Raw genomic sequence first — 20805 nt, 5'->3', positions numbered from 1 at the left:
TACGTTATGGTGTTTAGATGATAAATGACATTTCCCCAAATTTTCTGTGATACAATTCTGTGAAGCAGCTAAAGTGCCCCTTTATTTGTAAAGAAAAAAGTATGTGTGTTCTTCAAACATCAACACAAAAGTCTTGAACGAAATTGTCATGGATTGAAAATTAATAACCTGTTTGGCACTCATGGACCACCAGAATTTTCCGAAATTTTGGTAAAATTGACCTGCACTTTGGTCATTAAAATTGTTGCATTATGTATTTGGATGGTTACCTGGGGTAATTTATGTGCTTAAAATCAGGTTGGCGCTGTATTTCTGACACATTTTTTTATCCATAAATGGGCCTAAATAGTGAGACTTAAATCATATTGTTGCCAGCTTAACATGGGTTTTTAAAGTAGGTGCTTCTCTGACATTCCACTTGACTTTGTGCAGCTCAGTGCACACAGTGTCTATACTGTTTGTCATTTTATGAAAGACGTAGTTGTTTGCCATAAATATTTGTTTGCATGTGAATGTTAGTTTTGATATTAGTTGTTTGAAAAAGGAGATGGTTATTTTAATTATTGAAATTAGAAGCCGGATTCTTCTTTTGGCTGCCTTTGTCTGTGTCTGTATCCCATGGAACAGTGGAAAATTAACGCAATGCTGACAGATTTAGGTCAGGATGCAACTTAGCCAAGAAAACTAAGTTTAAACTCACTCACAAATGGTTCTGATTTTCCACTTCATCTGCCACATGCAGAGTAACTTTAAGGAGAACTTGTGGATGGCTTGTGAGATAGCGTCAAGATGACAGAAAAGATTACTCTTCTAGGTTGAGTAGTGAATGATTTTGATTGCAGTTATGGATATCATTTTGGTGAATATTCTTTTGGAGAATTCAAAGGTAAAAATATAAGTGCCTTTCTGGCACATTTCAGTGTGATTATAAAAGTTATTAAAATCAATATTTTACTTTCTGATGAGAATTATAGGAATAGTGAGAATCGTGCATTAAAATATTAGAATACACTCGGGGAAGTACCACCCACTCCTGCTGTGGGACTTGAATTTATAAGGTTAAAAATGTGTTTCTTCATTGCTTTTTAATTATATCTAATTTCCTAGAAGAAGTGACAATTGTGTGCTCAAGGATTTACATACAGTAGAACTAATCTCAGCGTATAAACAATACCTGCAGAGGTAAATAAATTAGCCAGTGTCTGATGAGTTAAAGGTTTTGAAATGAGATGGGTGGAGGGAAGCTTTAGGCACTGGTGTGGTACACTGACCTTGGCTCAGAAGTGTGGAAAATGTGTCATCATTTAGATTTTGCTTTTCCTGAAAATCGGAAGTAAATTTTGACCGTGAATTCCCCAAGGGAATGTGAATTCTCCAATTTGGCAGTTATAATGTGGCCCATAGAATTTTCATAATGCAGTAGCAATTTCAGGCCAGTCTCATGTATTAGATTGTAAAGTAAGTCAGCACAATTCTGCAGAATACTAAAGCATTTATAGACATTGGAAACTCTGGCACCCGCTAATAAAAATACTTAGAAAGAGGATTTGAATTTAGTTCCTGAGTTGCACATTAATGTTGGGCTTGATGTTTTGACGTATGGACTGCCCAATTTTTGTTCTGTAGCTGCGGGGGAAAGTATAACATTGTGTGTTTGTCTTTTATCTATATATATTTATTTATTTTAATTATTTTTTTCCTTTTTTCTTTTATCTTTTTTCTGTTAGAGAAAGCTGTCATAGGGAAGCACATACTTATCTTTAGCCTTGGCTTTTGTAGGTACAGTTCCAATGCATCCAGTGTGTCACTGTGTCAGTTTTGCCAAAATACTCTTAAGTGGAACCTGACATATACTATGCCAGCCTCATTTCAGGTTTCATTTCCGGATCCAAAATATCCCTCCCAGCCCACTTGAGACCTAACCAGTTTATGGACCAAGGTTGTACATTATTTCCTCCAAACCTATTATCACTTGTTCTCTCAGGTCTTAGAAACCAAACCCAGATTTCAAATCAGGTGGCCCAACATTGAACAATGAGCAATTTTACTTGTGCAGAGCACTGCAATGTGTAAAACAGAACCATGGCCACTGATGTTCTGCAGAGCTGGTTTACGTTCACTGCTCCACTACAGTATCAGTATATCATTTATAGAAATGTATAAAACTAATGCCAAGTAATAAATCTCTAAGGACTCTTAACACTTCATCTGATTAAATACTGTGAGGGCTATAAAATTGGGGGACTAAGATTGATATAGAAATTAACCAATTATGAGAACTTAAAATAGATGATTTTTTTTGAAGAAATGGAGCTGAAAATTGAGAATTTTATGACATTTTGTTTTGCAAACACTGAATATGGGATAGCAAGTATTTGTGGCATGCGAACATTCTAATGGAAAAAACGATTCATGTATAGTTTTCCAGTCATTTATTATAGTATTAATGTAAAATTGCCCGAGTCCTGTAGTATATAGCAAAATATTTTATATGTATTTATTCTTGTTAAATCTACATTTGGTAGATAAGTAAATACATGTCTTTGTAAACATGAATCCCAGCCTATTATTTTAATGGCCATTAGTAGGTATCTATAAAAGTATTTTTGACTTGTTTTATTCCCCATCTCCTAGTCTTGTTCAGTAAGAAAGAGGAAAATGGTATCAGACCTATCTGCATAGTCCCTGGCTTTAACTCATCTGTGAGGCAGGTCCTAATATTTGGACAGTGGATTCTGTTGCTGTTTACTGAAAGAGACACAATGCCACGTGCACTGTTCTCAGCTCCAGTATGCCTAGTGCTGAACCTTGAAAACTACCCTGAGCCTCCTTGACTATGGTAGCCATTTCAAACTGCTTTTTCAGCTTACTGATTGATGTTCAACTGGTCAGTGAGTTAAAGCTTTGGTCCTGGGCAACCTGCCCAAGTGAATCATTCCAAATGGGTATAATGACAGCAATCCCGAAACTTGGCACCGTCCACCAGAGATATAGCCTCAATACTTCAGTCTAAGCCCCAGCTTCTGGCCAGGACAGTGGCAGACATATGTGGCCCAATTCTAGTCTCTTGGAAGATAAAATGGCTTTTCTGTTTGAGCAGGCATAGCTATGGTTGTGGACCAAAGGGAAGGGTAGCAATATCATAACTGTGGAGATGCTGGTGATTGGTGCTCCTTTTTGACTTTATGTCTAAAGTGACTTTCTCATTAGCCACAGCCTCAATATTTAAAATTAAATACAGGACATATAGAAGAAAATCAGAACTGGTTGTATTCATCTACTTTTTAGAACTATTTCCTTTGCTACAAGAGGTTCCCCTCCTAATTAGGTTCTAGTCCCTTTTAATACTTGTTATTCTCCTGTAGCTTCTATTGCATTCTATTGGCTTTCAGTATGAAATAAAGTATTACTACTTTAAGGAAATTCAACATGTGAAATTAGGATTTTTTTGCAGTTTTCTATTGTTATGCTGGATATGCATCACTTTCCACTCCTGTATTACTCATTAATCAAATTGACTTCATTATGAAATTATTATTGTCTGAGAGGCCTTTACCTAAAAGAAAGTTCAACATTTTAAAATGGTACATGAGGACTTCCTTGCGGGGCGCAGTAGTTAAGAATCCCCCTGCCAATGCAGGGGACACGGGTTTGATCCCTGGTCTGGGAAGATCCCACATGCCGCGGAGCAACTAAGCCTGTGTGCCACAACTACTGAAGCCCATGTGCCTAGAGCCCATGCTCTGCAACAAGAGAAGCCACTGCAATGAGAAGCCTGCGCACTGCAACGAAGAGTAGCCCCCGCTCACAGTAACGAAGACCCAATGCAGCCAAAAATAAATAAATAAATTTAAAAAACCCACATTCTATCAATCAATAGATAGATGACAGACAGATAGATAGATAGATAGATAGTACATGAGGTATAGACCAGGGGTCAGCAAACTATTGCCTGACACACCACCACTTGTTTTTGTAGATAAAGTTTTATTGGGACACAACCATGCTCCTTTTATTTACATACTGCCTAGGGCTGTTTTCACACAACAGGGCAGACTTGAGTAGTTACAACAGAGACCATGACTCACAAAGCCGAAAATATTTAATATCTGGTCCTTTAGAGGGAAAGTTTGCCAATTTTTTTCTTAGTCTTGTTCTTTACAAAATGCAAATACATACATATATTTTAGCTATTCTTTGAGGATATTTAAAGTAGAGAAAATTGATAAAAATTCCTGTTTTATTTTGGATTGAAAAGTAGAAATAGTCAAATGTATGGCATCTTATGCCTTTTAGGCTATGTGAAAGAGCTTATTGGAAAAAAGCAATCTTGTGCTTTTATTTATTTATTTTTTTTGCGGTATGCAGGCCTCTCACTGCCGCAGCCTCTCCAGCCGCGGAGCACAGGCTCCGGACGCACAGGCCCAGCGGCCATGGCTCACGGGCCCAGCCGCTCCGCGGCATGCGGGGTCCTCCCGGACCGGGGCACGAACCCGTGTCTCCCGCACCGGCAGGCGGACTCTCAACCACTGCGCCACCAGGGAAGCCCTTGTGCTTTTATTTTTAAGATATTTTTAAAGTGAGCGAATAAGTTGTATCTTGATTTAAACAAAATTGATACTTTCAAAATTCTTATTTATTTAAAATAAATTGGAGTAAGCTGCTAAAAGCAATACTCATTTTATGAAAGTAATACTCCAACAAGAAAATGTTCAGCATTGGCTCTTAAAGCCTCCAGGAATTTGATTGATGTCTGGATGGATTGATTTTATTATTATTTTTTTTGTACCTCAAACATTTAGATATAATGAAAATTTGATTTATTATTCAGAAATTTCAACTTATAACTTTTCAGAAGGATTTTTATTATGTTAAAGTGCAATAAAATTGTGCTATGCATAAACTTTTTCAAAAAAATTTAGAGACTTCCAAATGTAAGGATTGTTCTTTTGTTTTTTTAATTCAAAGCTACATGCTTTTATGGAACAACAACGACAAAAAACCCATAGTATGGCTATCCTTTTAAACTCTAGTTGAAAGCCAGATATACTTTTGTTTGAAGTTATATTGCTTTGTTACAAATAGATGGCATAAAAAAAATGCTCTCCACTTTCTTGTGATTCATCTTTATATTTTAAGGAGTATGGACTTGTTCTGTTTTCTCCCTTGTTTGTTTGTTTATTGAATGCTGTGCGAGTTCTAGTTCAGTGCCAGCTGTATTTCCAGAATTTATTAGGAGGAGAGGATGTGGAAGAGGATGCTTGAGGCAGGGTTATACAAGTGTAAATAAAAGAAGAAAATCTTAGGGCATTGTAGGTTCCTCTACTTGTCCCTTATCCTGCAGTGGTAAAGAGTGCACTTTGGGAGCTTTCTGGAGGGATAATTTCAGAGTGCAGCATCAAAATATCATGAGTTCTTGACTTTGGATAGACTGCATTGCAATTTAACCATGGGTTAAAGTCTATTTTTATTTCTTGCACATACATTAAAGTGAGGACCAGAAGAGGCAGCCTGGGACTTTAAAACAAAACGCACGAAAGAATGTTCTCTACAGTATCATTTTCTGTGATGCTTCCTAAGCTGGATAGTGCTTTCATATATTCACTTTACTTCTTAGAGAACATTCTACTCTTATAAAATGGAAAATGGGCCAGTTTTGTGTCATACTCTTTCTAAATCTTTATTTTATAAGAAATAACAAATACATTTCAGCGAGGTTTCAGTTTCATTCAGGGCATGGGAGACTCAAAGTATCTGTACAGAGGCCTGCACATAGTAAGTGGTCAGTATATGCTTACTGTTAACGCGTGTGAATGAAGAAAGGAGCCAAGGAGCCACTTAAGAGTCCATTCTGGCACCCTGGGAATACTTACTTTCAGAAACCACCCCTATGGTGGTAAATACAACAGTAAGATTAGAATGAAAGGAAAGAGAAGAGGAAAAAACAAACAACAAATCTTCCTGATGCTAATTTGCTGGGGGAGTTGTTTTAGTTGGGTGTGGGGGAGGGAGAGAAAGGCAATTAAAAAGTTGGGGTTTTTTTGTGTGTGTGTGCAAAGGAAGGCTTTCTAAGAAAGCACAGCAATAAAAAAAAACAGAGTATGTACTACAGCCACATGCAACAACGTGGTTGAATATCAGAGACATAAAAGCCAGACAGAAAATAAATACAGACTTAAAAGCCAGACATCAAAGAATTGATACCATTTATATAAAGTTTAAGAAAAGGCAAATCTAATACGTAAATAATGTTGGTTCGTAGCCTGGGTAGGAGGGTTGATTATTGACTCGGGAGGGGCACGAGGGAACTTCCTGGGTGATAGAAATGTTCTCTATCTTAATCTGGGTGGTGGTTACGTGGGTGTGTAAATATACATGAAATTCATCAAGTTCTCTACTTTCTATACTTATGATTTGTGAACTTTATAGTTCAATAGAAAATTAAATAATAATACTAATGACAGTAGGTTGTGCAGGGGGCACCAATTTAGCATGAATGCTTAATAGAGTCCTTGGAAGAAAAGCATGGCAAACCTGTGGTCTAAAAACTGCTTAGCGAAGATTTCAAGGTGGGTCTGGAAGGATAAGTGAGATTTGGGTACATGGAAAAAAAAGATTAAAAAAAAACACCCAACTGTGTTTAGCTTAATGTAGGAGACTTTTCTGAATAAGGACATTTGTAGTAATTTTTGTTGCAAAACATCTCAAATCCCAAAGGATGCTTGGTATGCAGTAAAATCACGTCTATTTAGCTGCAGCAAGGTGACTGCTGCTGAGCATAGTGTACTGCTTGAAAAAAGCAATGCCTTTCTTTTTTCTTTCCAGATTGGCAGATTGCTACTCTGGCTTTACTCTTGGGCGGTGCTGCCATCATTCTCATTGCATTCCTGGTGGGTTTGATTTCCATCTGCGTGGGATCTCGAAGGCGCTTCTACAGACCTGTTGCTGTCATGCTTTTTGCAGCAGGTAAATATATTCATTACTTTCAAACATTAAAGTTTCATGAACCTTTCTACCATCCTCCCTTCTCATGCAGAAACAGTAATGTGGTTGCTGTATTACCTACAGATCAAGAGGCATTTGTTATATTTTAAGGTAAATTGGCTACAGGTTTATCATAGTATCAGTTTTCAATGTGTTAAGCATTTCACAGAGCACAGTGGCAATTTCTAAACTTCGAACTAAAATACGAATAAATAATGGCTCTTGACAAGGGCTGTTGCCTTAGGAATTGCAGCAGATGTGTTTACCAACAGTCTTTCTTCACATCCAGTAGTTTTTTCCTCCTTTTACTGCCCCCTTGGTGATCTTAAGGCAAAATTGTTTTTTTCTGACATAAAACTGAAAAAAAATTCCAATATGTGTACTCTTAAAGGTATAAATCTGTTTTGAAATAAACATGGTTATACTGAAAAATCATAATGTTTAATGTGACCTGTCAGACAACTCAATCGTGTGAGTTCAATGGCATATTCATTAATTTAGCAACCCATCTTTCTATGAAGCACATAGCTTGGATTAAAATATCAACCCAGGTAAAATGGAAGTTTTACTAAAAGTCAGGGAGCTATTTAGAAAAGGGGCTTATAAGACTAAAAGCCCAGTAGATTATTTGATATGAGTTTAAATTTCATTTATGAGAATCTCCTTAAATATTCTTATAAATGACTGAAACTGAAATATTCTTGTTGGTGCCTTCAATTTACCCTGTCAGTCATATCTGATTTGAATACTGCAAAATAAGCCCCTGTGACTGTCGACAATGAAGACACTGACAGAACTATCTAGCCTGTTAGATGGATTTTTTAAAGCTGTTTAAAGATGGGAATAGATGAAATTTCTCAGGATTTGAAGGGTCATTTGGTCTAAAATTATAAAATCAGAAGTGTTCTGCTGCCCCCTGCTGTTTGTGTTCATATTCTTATACCCATGAAGACTGGTCAGAATGCAAGGGTCATAAAAACAACGGTCCACAGGGCTGAAAGAATGTAGAAATAGATCTAATTAAAATCTCTTAAGTGATGTGCTCAAGATCACATAGTAGTTACTGGTGGACCTGGGGCTAGGAGGCTACTGAATCCTAAACGGGTGGTTCATTCACTACTGGATCCCTCATTTATTGGGTACCTATTATGGACTGGACATTGTATTGAGACACCTATAAAACTGGCTAAATAGCATGACAGATTCTTTCTAATAGAGTAGAAAACACTATTACAAAAAATATTTTGAAGTCTTAGGCGGTGACCACAATATCATTATATTGTTGATCTCGTGTAATAAAGGTCTCCATTGTGAATCATTTAGTATAACGTGAAGATTCTCCTAAAGATTCCATCATTCTGCAGTTTATTTCTCAGTTCATGGATTTGCCACGGCTCTTTTCCTATTTTTACAATGAAATAACTTAGATATTTTAATTATAGTATAAGTTTATCTTTGCAGCTAGGATTTATTAACATAGTGATTAGAGTCAATTATAATAGAATTTCTTGATAAATTGTTCTGAAATGATATACAGTTCTTTAAAACTGGAATTATGTTTTGAATAATTTTTAGAATACTCATATCTCTGATTTATGAAGATATAGAGACAGTCTAGACATTCTCTTATAAATATCCAGTATTATTGTGCTACCTAGTTACTATCCCATTTAGCCTTTAACTTACTCTATAATGGCATATGCAGAATCTATAAAGAAACCTGTTGTTTAAAGCACCTATTATAAACATTCTTACAGAAATAACTGGAAGTTCCAGTTTTTTCTTAAAAAGTTCTATAGTTTTTCCCAAGTATAGCAAAATTTGTGAAAATGTGAAAATAAGCACTGGTTGTAACAGAAAACATATTGTAAATGAGTATAAGTTAAAGGTAATGGATTTGGTCAAAAAAAGATTTTGATTTAACTCTCACTGCCACAAATATTAGTAAATTATAAAATAACGAGACGAATCCCTAAAGCAACATTCATACAGGATTATTCTACCTGCCGAGACTGAAAATGAGCATTATACTGCTACATTTTAAAACTGTACATGTGCTGAGATTTAATTTTACTCATTCTCTTTTGAGACTGCTTATGGAAGCTTTTCTTGAAATAACCATTAGTTTAGCATTCACTTTGCATATAAGCAAGGTAAAACTTACTGGTTATTTGAAACATGTCATGAAAAAGTTTCTCTCTCCCATCTGCAAAAGCCATTAAAGAGTTGCCTGTAGCTGACTTCTGGAAAAGATATTTATTAAACATAATAATCCATTTATGATTTGGGTGTAAGATTAACAAAGTTGGAAAATCTGCCTACTTGAAACAATGCTAGCTAAAAATCATGGTTGTTTGTCTTGCTTACTTCTTAGGAAACATACTTATTCGAGTGGTTGGCTTGTCTCACCAGTTTAGTGATTCTTTGTAAATGTGTATTTGGGACTATTTTCCCTTTTTACTCATCCTGGTCTGCTTGAAAATGGTCTGTATTTTTCCACTTTTCTCACAATATTTTCTTCTCCAAATAATATTAAGCTTTATCTTGGTGTTCACACACACAGGGAATGATACTTATCTCAACTAAGAAATATTCTTTTTTTTTTTGCTTCTGCTGAAACTTGCAGTACATAAAATCAAGACAGACATAGCACTACCACTTGGAAACATTTCTACGCAGAACTACATCATTAATTCAGTACCATATGCAGTGCCTGGTACTCTGGGGCACTCAGTAAATAGCTGAGTGAATGATGGAAAGAAGACTGAGGAATGTGGCTTATAATCTGATAGGGAAAAACAGGCATGAAAACAACTAGCTAACTGTAATTTGTTTTTTCTTAAACCATTTCTCTGTTGGTAATTTATGAAGCAGCAAATTCCCTGTGACCACAAATCTAAGACCAAAACAGCTCAAAAAAGTAACAGCTTAAAGATTATTTTTCATATATCCATATTTTCATTCATTTATTTAACAAATATATGTTGGGTGCCTATAGTATGCAACTTCACTATCTTGGTGTTAGATAATATACTCTTAAAGGGTTTTTACTAAAAGCTGATGATTAAGTCTTATAAACACAGGCAGACAAATTTTAGAGGTTTTCTTGTCTTCTTATCTCTGAGGTCCTTGATTTAGGGTGGGTTTGCTACCTGCTTGAATAATTGCTAGAAGATCTAAGAGCTAGCCATTGCTGCAACCCATCTAAAACATTGTCCAATGTTCTACAACTCTTCTACCTTCAGTCCTAAAAATTTAGACTTCAGAATAAGATGTTATCTATAATGATACTGTTGATGATAATAATAATTAACTGAGCACCTACCATGTGTCATACTGCTAGACCTGTAGCACACTGCTCTCTCTGCTATAACAGTCTTAAGATTAGGTATTTATTTTCCTCATATTATCATTGAAGAAGCAGCCTCAGAAAGGTTAAGTAATTGTCTGGTGTTGTCCAGCTAGTAAGTTGCAGAGCCAGGGTTTCAATTCAGGGCAGCTCTCTAATTTGAGAGCCCAAGTAAGGTTTCACGAGTTATCTGTACTTGGGTACATATAACACATAGAAAAATAAAAGCCAAATCAACCTTGAATTTTTTTTTTTTTTTTTTGCGGTACGCGGGCCTCTCACTGTTGTGGCCTCTCCAGTTGCGGAGCACAGGCTCCGGACGCGCAGGCTCAGCGGCCATGGCTCACGGGCCCAGTCGCTCCGCGGCATGTGGGATCTTCCCGGACCGGGGCACGAACCCTCATCCCCTGCATCGGCAGGCGAACTCCCAACCACTGGGCCACCAGGGAAGCCCCAGCCTTGAATTTTTAATTCAGCTGCCAACTGTGTACTGCAGTTGGAGTCCATCCTGTAACTCCAGTTACTCCATCTCTTGGGAGCAACACCTGAAGGATGGCAGCAACTCAAGGTGTCATAAAGACCACAAACTGATCAGTACAGCATGACTGAAACATAGCACATCATGAAAACTGTGCACATGTCCAGTACAGTTGACTATAGCATGTTTTTTATTGTGTAACTGACAATGACAGATAATGCATGAGGAGATTCTGATACCTGACATCTAGTTCTCACTAAAGACTTGGTGAAATTAGAGGGGTTGTCTTTTTCTGGGTCCTTTTCTCTTATTGTATGGTTTTGCAGATCTTTTTATGCCCCACTGGGACTTAGGATGATTGTTTCCTTTTTCTCCCCCATGGCCTTTAAGACAAGTTGCAGAAAAATCTGAGTGTTTCATCATTCAGATTTTAAATGACAGAATCCCCACTAATTGTATTATTGAGGATGTTCCTTTCTGTCATATCTGCAGAAAGCCTCTAAATGATTATTTATGCAGAATGGGGATATTTTGGGAGGGGGTCCTGCACCTGCTTTCCATCTCTGATTAGAGGCTTATGTATTGCAGCCCTCCTCTCCATCCTGTCAGGCACAAGGAGATGGCTGGAGGTATTTCAAGTCTAGATTTTGACAGAAAAATCAGTGTCCAGCTTATATTTCAAACTAAAAAGGAGTTCTATTCACAGATCTTTATCCATATCAAACTACCCTTTGGTTAGAAGAGTTTACAGTATCACCATCAAGAATTCATTTCATATGTACTGCTTAATTTTAAGTAGTTATAGATTAAATTAAAAAGGAGAGAAATTGATAGCTTCATGTTAACCTTTCATGGGCAAATGTTTTTTATTCTACAAATATTGTTTCCTTTATGTAAATTTGATATTTAAGGGACTTGGCTGGATAGTCCTATCAATTCTGTCTTTAAATTATCTTCTAAGTCTGTAGCTTCTTTTTATACACCACCGTTACTGAGTTAGTTGAGGATATAACTCTTCCTCAAGTGCAACATCTCAGTTCCCAAATTTGAACTTCCACCTAATTTATTTTTCTGTGGTAACGTCTGAGTTAAACTGTCTATGTGACTCCTTCCTTTCCCTTTCCTGGAATCCAGTTACTCAGTTTTTCTTTTATAGTCTTTACTTTCCCTGACCTTTCCCACTGACGTTACCTTAGTCATCACTGTGTACAGGTATCCATGCACTGACTAACCTCCTAGGGGCCTGTCCTCCTCCAGTCTCCTCCCTTTTAGGCTGTCTTGCATACAAACACATGAGATGTAGCTCTGAAATACAAATCTGGTCTTGTCACTTGTTCCTTTGGTTTCCCCAGAGGCAGAATCTGAAGCAAGGAATCAAGTGCAAGTACTTAATCTGGGAGGTAAAAGAAGGGATATGGAAAGAAAGTGAGACAGGGAAGAGAAGGCAGCCAATAAAGAGTACATTATCAAACCAGTAGTCAATGTAAGCACCTGGAGCTTAATCGTCCTGGAAAAATTTTGGAAACCAGTGCAGAACACACCCCTCAGAGTTACCTCACTGGAAGGACTAGGGAATTGGAGTATTTATAAAGCAAATGCTGATAGTCATTGGTAAGGGCTGTTGGTGATGATGGGGAAACAGCAATGGTAATTTCCCAGAACACTGTACCTGCCTCGGAGTCAGGCAAAGTAGCTTTTGTGGCCAGAGGAAAAGTCAGGCAAAGAAGTGCAGGTGCTGACAATCGAAAGTCAGGCTGACATATACTGGAATTATGAGGATGAGAGTATATGGATAGGGAACCAACAGCATCTACAATTCAAATAACCTCTGAAATGTCTCCCTATAGAAACCAGTCTGTATTTTTATGACATGCTAATAAGTCTTTTATAGTCTAAACCAAACATCTCCATGTGACTGTGCCCTTCATGCTACCCATGTGAATTTTCTCTGGACACAGCCTCTTATATCTCTAAGCTTTATGGAAACTGCTTCTTCTTCCTAGAGGTGTTTTCATGTTTCTCTTCTGACCGAGTACTGTCCATCCTTCAAGAACCAGTTCAAATAGTGCTTTGTCTCTGAAGCCCTCCCTTCTTTCTGCAGGCAGAAGTGGTACTTGGAATATCATTAGAGCTCATTAAACATGATGAATGGATTATAAGTGAACATGCCTCTACTACTACTGTTGAACACATTTGTTTGTATCTGTGTGTCTGTCTCCACGATAGAGTATGAAATATCAAAGGACAAGGGCCGTGTCCTATCTGTCTTACCTCTTTCACCTAGAATGCAGTGGGCATCCAATAAATGTTTGTTGAAATATTGAAATATCCCCATGTTAGAAAATATTGACTATTTGAATATTGAATATTTTGAATATTTCAATATTGAAAACATTGAAAAATATCCCCTTAAAGAAAACTAGAAATAACACAAGAACCTCTAAGTTCTTGTCATGTTTCTGTGTGCACAATTTCATGGCTGGTAGTTTTGTTGCCTCTTTTCCAAAAGTAGGGAGGGGGAATAAAATGAACCTCAAATTCCCTTCAAATTCTAAAACGCTATACAACTTTACTTATGCCTCTGAGATAGAGCATAGAAAATACCACAGCCAATGCCTGTTATGTTTCATCGATTGGTGGTAAAGTAGAAACATAGTATGGTGTTATTTTCTTGAGTTCTGGACTCTAGGTGTGTTTGTTAGTTTCCTTTGCAGCATCTGTGAAAGGCAAGGAGACATTTTAACCTGCATCTATATATTATATTAAATGAAGAAAATTATTTACAAATGCAAGATTATATTTTTTTCTCAATTTTGCTATTACATGCATTTTTCTCAGTGATTCCAAAGAGAGTAAAATAATTCAGAAGCATAAAGCGTTTTAGGGTCATTTTCATCTGGCAAACAACACAGTAAAGTTCCATCTCTAAGAAAGCTGCTCAAGAGAGAGAAGGAAGCCAGTGGAGCCTAATGGAGTTGTATTTATACTTTTCCCACTAGAGGGAAACTATATTATTATATTATACCATGAAGACCAAATATTTGCTAAATAAAACACATTGAAATGAATATTAAAAGCAGGCTAGGTGAACACCTCATCCAGGAACTGGCTGATTCACAAAAGAAGCAGTATAATCCTTTTAGAATATAATTCAGATCAGTTTTTACTTCTCTGCTCACATTCCTCTTGCAGTTGCTCATCACATTTAGAATGAAATCCAGACTCCTGACCATGGTTCACAAGGCCATTCCTGAATGAGCCTCTAGCTGTCTTTTCTATCTCATCTCATGCTGTTCCCTTCCTTGCTCTCTGTACCACTGTACTGCATCCACAGCATCCTTACTGATGTTCCACTGTACCCAGTGTGCTCCTGCATCAGTTTTGCACTGCCTGTGCCCTCTACCCAAGATCACTCACTTCCCACTACATTGACCTGCACCCCTCACTTCATTCAGGTCTGTGCTTTAATGACTCCTCCCCAGAGAGGCCTTCTTCAGCTCTCATCTAAAAGAGCAGCCTGCATCCCTCTGTCTTGTTTTCTTGCTTTCTTGTATTTTCACGTCTCTTAGCAAATACCTGCCGTATTCTATATTTATTTACTGATAATGGTGTGCCTAGCCATGAGGGTAGCAACTTGTGTTACCAGTGCCTTAAACTGTGTCACTTTAGAAACATTCAAGTATTTGTTGAATGAGTAAATGAATTTTACTGTTTCTAATTCACATTCATATTTCAATCATATCCTGGCAGGATCAGTCATGATTTGACTAGTGACCAGAGTATAGAAACCTACGGAGAAAAATGCTTTTCTTTTTAACTTACTTAGTAACTTTGGAATTTTTTTTTCTGTAGTTCATGGTTGATAGTAATTGACTTCTTGTTAGTTTTAAGACATTTAAAACATGAAAGCACCCTTTCCATCACAAAGGCACAGAGCCAGCCAGTTTTTAAATTAATACACATTTAGCACTTACTGGCTGGAAACAGAAGTGTGGATTATATAATATGCTGTTAATTGTTCTAACAACGACTTAAAACTTTTTCTGAGATTTTTAAACTATAAACAAGGTGTGATTTCTGTTTTGAATGTTGAGAGATTCTCCTGTTATATGGACCTACTTATCCATCCACTGTCAGTAGTAATGTGGAAGTATGGTAGGCTAGTGCTGGCCCAGAGCAGTGTTGAGCTACATGGCAAAAATGTTTGGAAATCTTATATCTGCTTCCAGAAAGGTCATTTCACCCCTAGTCTGAGCGTCATCGAAAGTAATAATTTTGAGGAATCATGCCCCCTCATGAGTTTTCTGTAGTTCATCAGTCTCATGCCAGAGATAGATGACTGTTAATGTAGACTTTCTAGGAACATTAGTCATATTGGTATTAATGATATTTTACAGGTACTGAGAATAGATGAGAGTAGATTTTAAAGCACGAAATTCCAGTTTAATTAAACACACTATCCATCCTCTTGCTGTTTTCAAAAAATGTAATAAGCTGTATCATTTTTACTGTGTCAAAGTTTATTCTTGTCTCCTACACCTTAATCATTCACATTTTTGTTGCATTTTTGGAATTTATGGTATTTTTAAGATGAGTTAAATAATAATTATTTTAACCCAAAATTTACATTATATATCAGGGGTTGGTAAACTTTTTTTATAAAAGGCCAGATAGTAAATACTTCTGGCTTTGTGGGCCACATGGTTTCTGTTGCAGCTACTCAACTGTGCCATGGTAGTGTGAACAGTACATAAATGAATGAGCCTGGCTGTGTTCCAGTATAACTTTTTTTCAAAAACAAAAAGCAGGCCAGATTTGGTAGTTTGCCAATCCCTGTCACATATTACTATATCTCAGATTTTTCAGGGTGAAGATTGTCTCTTGAGGGTGGAAGCCATCATATAGTAGAGAATAAGGCAGATGCATCCCATAAATTCTCATTAAATTGATTTAAATAAAATAGAAGGGAATTCCTTGGTGGTCCAGTGGTTAGGACTCTGTGCTTCCACTGCAGGGGGCATGGGTTCAATCCCTGGTTGGGGATCCCACAAACCGTGCGGCGTGGCCAAAAAGAAAAAAAGAAATTATATAATAGTTGATCCAATAGAAAGTTATGATTTTGAATGGAAGACATCACCTCATATATAATCCAGTGTCTCCCATATAAAAATATCCACTGGATAAATACCGAATGCATTTTAGATTTTTTTTTAGAAAGCACCTCCCCCTTCCTGATTAACTGGTTTCTTTTATTTTATTAAGTATGACTCATCACATTTCCCCTTTAGCCCTGCCTAAGAACTAAGATTTAACTAAGAAGTAAGAGCTAAGTTTTGTGCCCTATTGTGGTAGACATCATTAACTTAGGTTTTCTAGTATGATTACCTCCCATGCCTTCATAGACTTAATTCTTTTTTGAAAGTAGGTGAGGAATAAATATATAATATATTTATATCTGTTATATCTAATAAGGGTGTAAGTTGGTGTGGCTTCTTGACAAAGATGACTTTTGAACCCATTTTAAAAGATGAGCGGTATGGACTGGATGAAAAGAAAAGAATAAAAATAGTTTTTGATCAGAGTAAGGACATCAAGGTAGGACTTGGAATATTGGGCTGAGTTAGATGATATTGAGAAGTGACAGCAACAAAAGCAAATCTTGAATCACAGCTACACCAGTTTCATCAGTACAGATGAATTCAAAGTCCCCAATTTCTCAAGAGTATAAATAAATAACAAGGGTTTTTAGCTGCTCTTTGGGGTCACTATTCTTGGGAAGCTATTTACAGGTGTTGTATAGTGAAACAGTTTAGCTAAACTAGTACTACTTGCCATAATAGTGATAATTATATATGTGTTTGTAAAGTGAGAACCATTATTTTGTATGTTCATATAAATTATATTACACTAATTATTTCATCAAATACTATTATAGTGATTTGCTAATTATTAATAGAGTAATTCTTACTGTACTGTGAAATAGTGTTAAACAGAAAAAGTTGTCAACATTTTAAAGTGTACCATGTAGAATAAGCAATGCTTCAAATTTTTTGGCTTTTTTATTTGATTAAAGTATAATTCTCATACATATGTATATTTGTATATCATTTTATTTCCTGTAAATAACATTTTCCTAATTTTGATTTGCTTTTTTTTTAGTTGTTTTACAGGTTTGCAGCCTGGTCCTTTACCCAATCAAGTTCATTGAAACTGTGAGCTTGAAAATTTACCATGAGTTCAATTGGGGTTATGGCTTGGCCTGGGGTGCAACTATATTTTCGTTTGGGGGTGCCATCCTTTATTGCCTGAACCCTAAGAACTACGAAGACTACTACTAGAACCAATAGTCTAAAATTTTTAAAAAAATCAACCATCCAACAAAAGGATTACATCTGCATCTTTTCTAAGTCACTATTTTCTAAAACACTTGTGGAGCATCAAGCAGTTTGCTCAATTGATTTAATATCTTTTGCCTTTTGGCTGTCAACATCATAACCAGCTTTTACATCCATTTTAGGGACCTGCACAAATTAAGAGAGCTGATTAGACATAGGCAAATGCTGCAAACTTCCAATATGTTCATGTCACTTTTCTTGACAAGTGAAGGGTCTATATGACAGCAACCATTGTGAGAAACTAGTTGGAATGAGAAATGCCTGAATCTTCTATTGCCTGCAGGGGAGCAGCTGGCATAAGCAACGTTTAGAAGCTCCATTGTGCTGACAAGGATTCCACTGTTAGAGTCCTTATCGCCTGCTTATCCCACCCAGTGACTACATTGGCCTTTGGTTAGTTGCTTGAGTGAACTCTTGAAAAGTGAACTTCCCTTCAGCATCTAATGGGGGTTCTGAATGTAACTGGTTAATGATACATATTCCACCTTCAAGAATACTTGTTTTAAAGGGAGGTTATGCTTTGGCAATCAGCATCTCCCTGGGAAGGAAGTCAAGACTTGGAGACATGTGCTTTTCATTATGTGGTTAGAAATTTTGCCTCAGCCATATCTAGAATGAGGAAAAATTGAGTCTCTACTTTCCTTGGGGCAACTAGAAAGAAACATGCATGAGTTGCTTTTGTCCTAAGTACCCTTTAAATCACTTACCAAACATTACAGCAAACAGTTGCGCATATGTAACAAGCTTAAATATTTTTATAGAAGGTGAACCATTAGTATAAATGGTAATAAGTTGTTCCCTAGCCCTACACATGCATTTGCCTTTTGCACATAAATATTTGCTCTAGTGAAGTGATTTGAACACTAACCTTGTACACATTTTTAAGAGGCTTAGATCGGTATTCACACTTATTTACCATACAAAAGTGCATATACCCTAAAGCTTTTGCTCTATGTTCTCTACTGTTTCACTGGAAAGTGTTAATAGAATTGTATAAGAAGAAAAACTGAAATGGTGTTAATCTGAAAATTAATGATTCTTCTGTAAGCCCTGTAGTTCAAAAGAGAGTAGCAATTAGGATGATCATTTTGTTTAAAATTCATTAAAATAGAAGGCTGCTTTTTTTCCAAGTATTTTAAATGTCTTCATTAAAAAATAAAGGAATAGTGATAGATTTATATAAATGTCTAAATGTCAATAGAGGAGTAGAATTCATCTGGTTATCACCTGGTCCTCTGAAGTTAACTAATGGGCTAACTGATTTGTGCACACAATTATGATGGATTTATAGTAAGGGAATCATTTATTGACTGGTCAAATGGAAGGAACTATCAATAATAGGGAATAAGCTTGCAACGAGTCTTACACTGCAAACTTGTGTTAATCCTGTTTAATATACAAATTTGGTTAGTTTAATTGTAAACATATTTTTATATCAAATATACAGTTCTAATATAAAATTATAAATAATTATTTTTGTTAACAAAGACACTATTTGGCCCTCTTGCAGAAAGAAGCATTGGAGAAATCATTTAAAATGTACCTGTGTTCTGTTATATTGCAAAATCTGTTAAGAGCAGGACCACATCAATAGTATTTAATAATTTGCTTTACCTCCCAAAGCAGAGTTCTGCTTTCAGCTTGTCTTAAGAACTGTTGCCAAAACAACAGGAAAAAAACAAAACTATTTTATTATTCAAAGGCTTAAAAAAAACCCTCTTATCCTGTGACTTTTCTATGGAATCACAAAGTAAATTTGAAGAACCAGGCTTATTCTTATTTTAGCAATGACAGACAAAAATGATTAAATGCATCCTAGAGAGAAACCTTTATAAAAGTATATAATTCTGTATAGAATCATAAGAAACTATGAGTGGAAATTTTCCAGAAAGATATTATTATTACAGAATCTTTTGAAGCAATTTTCTTGAGAAATAGTAAAATCTGGGCCAGACTATCTTGCTGTTAATTGCATATTATCAGAGCAGCATGAGAAATAACGGTATTTGTTGGAAAGGGATTTCAGCTACTAAACACTCTTTACTGGGAGAGAATCTCTTTATGCCTGAATAATGGACAAACAGTACTTTGGTACTGACATCAATGAGGCACTTTTCTTAGTCCTAGTAGAGGATGCAGTGTGCTGTTAGAACAATATCATATCTTGAGTCTTACAAAGTTTTCGTTCTCTGTCAATATGAAAAGCTGGAAAGTGACAGAATATAGTATAGGCTAAGGCACACATATTTGCTGTTTACTGAGAAGTAGATTTCTTATATAACTTTTTTCCCCTTCCCAGTGAAGAGCCCTATGCTATATTTCTACCATCACTAATATTTGAAAGTGTTTCATTACTAACAAGTTCAATATAACATGAAAGTTGTCATTGCTCATCCAAAATACTGTTTTGTCTATCAGAATCAACACAAGTGAATTTTTCACCCACAATAACATTATGTCTTTGCAGCTTTAGGTTTGTTTAATGTTTTCTTACAAGCCAAACTATTAACTACAATCCCATTGTTTATATTAGAGAGAGAGAGAGAGAGATACATACATACATATAGCATAAAGTACTCAGCAGGGCTAGTTATTTGGATTTCTTGCACAACAATTTAGCTTTTTGTAAGTTCAACATGTAAATTTTAAAGACATAAATATAGAGAGACCTATGTGTTTGAAATATAAATGATATATATGGATTAGCATGTACCTGTATATTATTAAACATGCAATGAACTGACTGGTAAGTGACGTCTAATTGTATGGCTAGCAATGTAATTTATTCAGACTGTATTTTTGTACAGAGCAGCGCACACTAACCTATGCCTCTGTGTCCTCTTTAATGCCTAAAACTGTGCCTAGAAATTTCATCTGTCTTAAAAAATAAAATGTACTCCATGCTGTTTATGCTATTAGTTTCTCTACTGCTGTTATATATTTATTATTTTAAAATATATGACATGTTTAATACTTAAATATGAATTCATGCTATTCTGGTTATTGTTTTTTTAACAGTCCTCTGGGGGGAACCTGTTTATCACTCCAGTGGTTTTGAGTTTGCAGTTTCACGATCAGTTCTTAATTTCATGATTTTTGTAGCTGACATGAAGTTATCTATGTGGAAAAAATAAAAATAAAAGTGGCTTCACTGATGTGGTTTGACTTTGTGTCTTCTCTACTGTGTGGACTCTTTAACAGGTTTCTAAATTACATGTCTTCAGTTCATTTTCTCTTTTATAAAGCATATGTTATTTAGAAAACATAGCTTGATATGACATGTTCATTTTGTGTAAAAAAATTTTTAACTATATTTTGTTTCAAATTATCTCCCAAATCCTTTCTATCTTCTGCAGCTGAGTTATATGAACAATAAAAGAAAGAATATTAAGTGTCTTTTTTAACTTTCTATCTTAAAAGGCACAGAGAAGAGATATAGTGTAGGCTCTCCTTTTTCCTATTGTCTAATCACACAAGTAGAAAGAGGAGTAGTGAAGGGTTTGATACTCTATTTTGGTTTTTGTTTAGTTTTCAGTAGTTGCAAGGTATGTTAAAGCAGGCTTTCCTGCATTATTTCTATTTTTTAATTAGACACTAAA

General features: G+C 36.0%; 1 protein-coding gene across 1 annotated transcript in view; it reads left to right on the top strand.

The window, feature by feature from the left end:
* The window catches only part of TMEM47 (transmembrane protein 47), a 29537-nt gene extending 9166 nt beyond the window's left edge, over window positions 1-20371 (top strand). The window contains exons 2-3 of the mRNA XM_007451404.1: window positions 6826-6966; window positions 16971-20371. Coding sequence (XP_007451466.1) covers window positions 6826-6966; window positions 16971-17149 — 320 coding nt within the window. The 3' untranslated portion in view covers window positions 17150-20371. The remainder of the gene's footprint in view (window positions 1-6825; window positions 6967-16970) is intronic.
* Window positions 20372-20805: the final 434 nt, after the last annotated feature.

This window comes from Lipotes vexillifer, unplaced genomic scaffold (assembly GCF_000442215.2).
Source record: "Lipotes vexillifer unplaced genomic scaffold, Lipotes_vexillifer_v1.1 scaffold789, whole genome shotgun sequence".
NCBI lineage: Eukaryota > Metazoa > Chordata > Mammalia > Artiodactyla > Lipotidae > Lipotes > Lipotes vexillifer.
This window is presented reverse-complemented; position numbering and strand designations above follow the sequence as displayed.